Raw genomic sequence first — 6000 nt, forward strand, 5'->3', positions numbered from 1 at the left:
GGTTCCCAGTGCCCTCCAGTGCCTTCCAATGCCCTCCCAGTGCCTGCCAGTGCCCGCCAGTGCCTTCCAATGCCCCCCCAATGCCTCCCAGTGCACTCCCAGTCTCTCCCAGTGCCCTCCAGTGCCTTCCAATGCCCCTCCCAGTTTCTCCCAGTGCCCTCTCAGTGGCTCCCATTGCCCTCCCAGTCCCCCCCAGTGCCCCCAGTGCCCCCAGTGGTCACAGCAGAGCCCTGAGAACTCGAGGCGCCGCGCCACCTCCTTCTCCCTCTTAAAGATCACCAGGGGGATCTGGGGACATTGGGGACACCGAGGGGTCATGGGGGACACTGGGGTCATGGGGGTCACACAGGGCCTGGGGACACACACAGGTATTTGAGGAAACACTGGGATTTGGGGACACACAGATTTGGGGTCACACAGGGATCTGGGGACACGCAAAGGTTTGGGGACACACACACAGGGCTTTGGGGACACGCACACAGGGTTTGCAGACACACACAGGGATTTGGGAACACACGCAGATTTGGGGACACACACAGGACTTTGGGGACACACACACAGGGGTGTGTTCGGTGCCACGGGGGACTCTGGGGACACACAGGAGGCTCAGGGGACACACGGGGGGGCTCTGGGGACACACAGGGGGAGTATTTGGTGACACACAGGGGTGTTTGGTGACACACGGGGGGGCTCAGGGGACACACAGGGGGCAGTGGGGACACACAAGGAGACTCTGGTGGCACACACGGGGGGCTCTGGTGGCACACGGGGGGCTCAGGCGCTGTCACCTTGAGGCAGTTGTAGCCGATGATGCACAGGAAGGCCACCAGCGTGTGCGCCAGCGCCAGCCCGCGCAGCGCCGGGCCCATGTAGCCCGTGCTCTCCTCCAGGAAATAATAAACCTCGGGCTCCTCGGGGACCCCCGCCGCCTCCGCGCCCCCCGGCACCGCCCCGTCCTCCTCGGGGGCCGCGCCCGAGCCCTCGGGCTCCTCGGCGGCGCCCGGGGGGTGCTCGGACACCTGCGGGGACAGCGCCGTGAGGGACCGGGGGTCCAGAGCCCGCGGGGGGACAGGGGGGTCTGGGAGTACCCAAAGTGCCCCCAAACCCCCTCTGGGGGGACAGAAGGGTCTGGGGAGCTACCACAATGGGGTACTGGGGTCTGAGGGTACCCAAAGTGTCCCCAAACCCCCCCTCTGGGGGGACAGAAGGGTCTGGGGAGCTACCACAATGGGGTACTGGGGTCTGAGGGTACCCAAAGTGTCCCCAAACCCCCCCTCTGGGGGGACAGAAGGGTCTGGGGAGCTACCACAATGGGGTACTGGGGTCTGAGGGTACCCAAAGTGTCCCCAAACCCCCCCTCTGGGGGGACAGAAGGGTCTGGGGAGCTACCACAATGGGGTACTGGGGTCTGAGGGTACCCAAAGTGTCCCCAACCCCCCCCTCTGTGGGGACAGGGGGGCTCCAGACCCCTCGGTGGGGATAAAAAGGTCTGGGGACCACCCAAAATGGGGTGCCAGGGTGTCCCCAAACTCTCTGTCCCCAAAATCCCTTCCAAAACCCCCCAGGACCCCCTAAATCCCTTCCAAAACTCCCTAAAGCCCCCCTAAACCCCCTCAAATCCCCCCCAACCTTGTAGAAGAGGAGGATGAAGTTGATGGCGAAGGCCAGGAACAGCGCCAGGAACCGCAGGTTGTAGAAATTCCTCGACAGGTAATTCTGGGGGAGGGGAACCAACCAATCCAGGGGCTCCCCAAAATCCCCTCGGGGCACCCCAAAGAGACCCCCGGCCCCCCCCCTCCTTACCAGGAACTTGACCCTCTGCACCTCCAGCTCTCCCCAGAAGTCGAAGCCACCCTCGGCCGGGGGCTCGCGGCGCTCCCGGGGCACCGACTTGCGCCGCCTCGGGGGGGCGCGGGGCTCCGGCCCCTCCTCGGGACCCCCGCCCTTCTCCCCGTTCTCTGTGCTGGGGGACAGAGCGGCCGGGGGGCTCAGGGACCCGCCCGGAGCCTCCCCGCGGGGCAGGGACCCCTCCCCAAATTCTCTCCTCGCCCTCCTTACTCGGCTTTCTCGGTCTCGGCCGGGGGCTCCTCTTCCTTCGGAGCCTCCCCCGCCTGCTCTGCCATCTCCTGGGGGGGACAAGGGGGTCCGGGGGGGGCGTTGAGGGGTAAATTCTCACCCCGGGACCCCCCAAAGTCCCCTGAAGCCGGGCAGGGCCATGGCGGGGTGGAATTGGGGCTTTGGGGACCCTCCACTGTGTCCCACCCCCCACGGGGACCCCCGGAATATCCCCCCTGGGTTTCCCAAAACCTCCCCAGCAGGAACTGCCATAGAGACCCCAAAAATCTCCCCATGTCCCACTGCGACCCCCGGGGTCCTCCCCCACTCAAAAACCCCCCATGCGCAGCCGCCTGATCCTGCGGCGCCACGTCTGGGGGGACCCCAGCAGCCGCCGCAGCGCCCCGAGGCCTGGCAGCGCCGGCGCCGGCGCCTCGGCCGGCTCCTCTTCCTCCCTGTCCTCGTCCTCCTCCTCCTCCTCGTCGCGCGGCGCCTCCTCCTCGGAGATGCGCGAGGCGATCTGCATCTCGAAGATGGTGTCCTCGCAGAAGTTGACGAAGAGCTCCATCTTCTCGGCCTCGCCGCCCTCGTTGACCACGTCGAAGATGAACTGGCGCTTGGACTCCTTGACCTGCGGCATCTCCCACTGCGCCTTGTTGGCGCCGCTGATCTCGAAGTAGATGCGCTCGATGCGCCGCGCCGCCCCCATGATCTCGATGCGGCCCAGGAAGGGCCGGAAATAGTCCAGGATGCTCTCGGCCTGCTCCAGGAAGGTCTTGAGGCGCTGGTCGTGCGGCACGTGCTCCGACAGGTTGGTCAGCAGCACGGCCACGTTGAAGCCGATGTCGCGCGCCGGCTCCTGGAAGCGCTGGGCGAAGCTCTCCACGTCGATCATCTCGTTCTCGTCGGCCTCGGAGCAGGAGAGCAGGAACTGGATCTCGTCGGGCTCGTACTGCTTCTGGCTGTCCATGGCTTTCTGGAAGTCCTTCTTGGAGATGAGCCCGCGCGGGTCGGTGACGAAGTGGCGGAAGGCGTCGGACGAGACGATGTCGCGCAGCTTCAGGAACATGTCGAAGAACTTGAGGATCATGGTGACGTTGCTGGAGGACTCCACCAGCATGTCCACCATCTGCCGGGCGATGGTGCCGTTCACCACGTTCCCTGCGGGGACACGGCGGCGTCACCGCCCCGCCGGTGGCCCCAGAGATGGGCTGGGGGCGTGGGGACACTTTGGGTGGTCAGAGGACACCTTGGGTGTCAAGGGACACCTTGGGTGGTCAGGGGACATCCTGAGATCAGGGGACATCCTTGGATGATCAGGGGACACCTTGGATGTCAAGGGACACCTTGAGTGGTCAGGGGACACCTTTGAGTGGTCAGGGGACATCCTTGGGATCAGGGGAGACCTTGGATGGTCAGGGGACATCCTTGGATGGTCAGGGGACACTTTGGGTGGTCAGGGGACAACTTGAGTTCAAGGGACACCTTGGATGTCAAGGGACATCCTGGGATCAGGGGACATCCTTGGATGGTCAGGGTTCACTGGGTGGTCAGGGGACACCTGGGGAACCTGGGGACACTTTGGGTGGTCAGGGGACACCCTGGGGAACCTGGGGACACTTTGGGTGGTCAGGGGACACCTGGGGAACCTGGGGACACGCCAGGTGTCACAGGACACCCCAGGTGGCTCCCCCCAGGCACCTTCGAGCAGGGACAGCAGCATCACCACCATGTCCTTCTGCAGGTCCAGCAGCTCCTTCAGCAGCCCCAGCTGGGACGAGTCCTGCGCGCCAGAGCTCCCAGTTACCTCCCAGTAACTCCCAGTTACCTCCCAGTAACTCCCAGTGCCCTCCCAGTAACTCCCAGTTACCTCCCAGTAACTCCCAGTGCCCTCCCAGTGCCCTCCCAGTGCTCCCAGTGCCCACCTGGGCCAGCTTCTTCATCATGTGAGCGAAGACGTGCAGGAAGCCGACGACGGCGTCCCAGAGGCGGCTGTGGGCCAGGCTCTGCTGGTTCCCAGTACAGGGGCCCTGGGGACAGCGGGACACTGGCAGGGACCCCCGCAGCCCCCGGGCCACTGGGAGGGACCCCCGCAGCCCCCGGGACACTGGCAGGGACCCCCGCAGCCCCCGGGACACTGGCAGGGACCCCCACAGCCCCCGGGCCACTGGGAGGGACCCCCGCAGCCCCCGGGAGCACTGGGGGGCTTGGGGGGCTCCAGGTGAGTTCAGGGGTCTCACCTGGATGTGCCTGGGGGGGCTGTTGAACACCTGCTTGGCCACGGCCATGGGGGATTTGGGGGGCTCAGGAGGATTTGGGTGTCTCAGGTGGGTTTGGGGGTCTCAGAGCAGTTTGGGGGTCCCAGGGGGGTTTCAGGGGGTCTCAGGTGGGTTTTGGGGGGGGGTCTCACTCACCTGGATGTACTCGGTGAGGCTGTTGAACACCTGCTTGGCCACGGCCATGGGGGATTTGGGGTGCTCAGGGAGGTTTGGGGGGCTCAGAGTGGTTTGGGGGTCTCAGGTGAGTTTTGGGGTCTCAGGGGATTTTGGGGGGGGTCTCACTCACCTGGATGTACTCGGTGAGGCTGTTGAACAGCTGCTTGGCCACGGCCATGGGGGATTTGGGGTGCTCAGGGAGGTTTGGGGGTCTCAGGTGGGTTTGGGGGGGGGTCCCAGGTGGGTTTGGGGTCCCAGGGGTCTCACCTGGATGTACTCGGTGAGGCTGTTGAACACCTGCTTGGCCACGGCCATGGCCTTGGAGAAGTTCCTCTTGCCCTGCTCGTCGATGACGTCCTTGCCCGAGTAGTACCAGTAGAAGTCACTGATGGACTCCTGGGGACATCGGGGACATTGGGGACATTGGGGACGGTGGCACGGGGACACCGGGGGCCCCTGGGGACGCCGGGGACAGCGGGCCAGCTGTGTGTGTCACCTGCAGGCGCAGCAGGTAGTCCACGGTGCAGATGATGATGTTGATGGTGGTCGTGTTCCCCGTCTGCGTCCGCAGGTAGTTCTGGAAGTCTGGGGGGACAGGGACAGCCCGGGGTCACCTCGCTGTCACCTTGCTGTCACCGGGGTGTCACCGGGGTCCCCTCATGTCCCCCCCTCCCCGAGTCACCCCCCTCTTCCCGGCCCCTCCTGCCCCAGGGAGCTCCGAGCCCCCTCCTCCCACACAGAGCCCCCCGAGCTCTCCCAGTAACTCCCAGTAACTCCCAGTAACTCCCAGTGCTCCCAGTTCTCCCAGTAACTCCCAGTAACTCCCAGTCCTCCCAGTAACTCCCAGTGCCCCCAGTGCTCCCAGTTACCTCCCAGTAACTCCCAGTGCCCTCCCAGTAACTCCCAGTGCCACCCCAGTGCCCTCCCAGTGCTCCCAGTGCCCTCCCAGTAACTCCCAGTGCCTCCCAGTGCCCTCCCAGTGCTCCCAGTGCCCTTCCAGTGCCCTCCCAGTAACTCCCAGTGCCTCCCAGTGCCCTCCCAGTGCCCTCCCAGTGCTCCCAGTGCTCCCAGTGCCCTCCCAGTGCTCCCAGTGCCCACCTGGGCCAGCTTCTTCATCATGTGAGCGAAGACGTGCAGGAAGCCGACGACGGCGTCCCAGAGGCGGCTGTGGGCCAGGCTCTGCTGGTTCCCAGTACAGGGGCCCTGTACAGGGGACAGCGGGACACTGGCAGGGACCCCCGCAGCCCCCGGGAGCACTGGCAGGGACCCCCGCAGCCCCCGGGACACTGGGAGCACTGGGGGGCTTGGGGGGCTCCAGGTGTGTTCAGGGGTCCCACCTGGGTGTGCTTGGGGGGGCTGCTGAGCACCTGCTTGGCCACGGCCATGGGGGATTTGGGGGGCTCAGGAGGATTTGGGTGTCTCAGGTGGGTTTGGGGGTCTCAGAGCAGTTTGGGGGTCCCAGGGGGGTTTCAGGGGGTCTCAGGTGGGTTTTGGGGGGGGGGCTCACTCA

The 6000-nt window shown here is 65.5% G+C and overlaps 1 protein-coding gene across 1 annotated transcript in view; it reads right to left on the reverse strand.

The window, feature by feature from the left end:
* LOC120505122 (ryanodine receptor 1-like) overlaps nt 1-6000 on the reverse strand; it is a gene marked incomplete at its 5' end in the record, with an annotated part of 41907 nt that overhangs the window by 4003 nt on the left and 31904 nt on the right. The window contains 8 exon segments of the mRNA XM_039715359.1: nt 215-288; nt 789-1019; nt 1630-1716; nt 1804-1963; nt 2059-2321; nt 2393-3216; nt 3757-3838; nt 5589-5693. Coding sequence (XP_039571293.1) covers nt 215-288; nt 789-1019; nt 1630-1716; nt 1804-1963; nt 2059-2321; nt 2393-3216; nt 3757-3838; nt 5589-5693 — 1826 coding nt within the window.

This window comes from Passer montanus, unplaced genomic scaffold, assembly GCF_014805655.1.
Source record: "Passer montanus isolate IOZ18808 unplaced genomic scaffold, ASM1480565v1 scaffold327, whole genome shotgun sequence".
Lineage (NCBI taxonomy): Eukaryota > Metazoa > Chordata > Aves > Passeriformes > Passeridae > Passer > Passer montanus.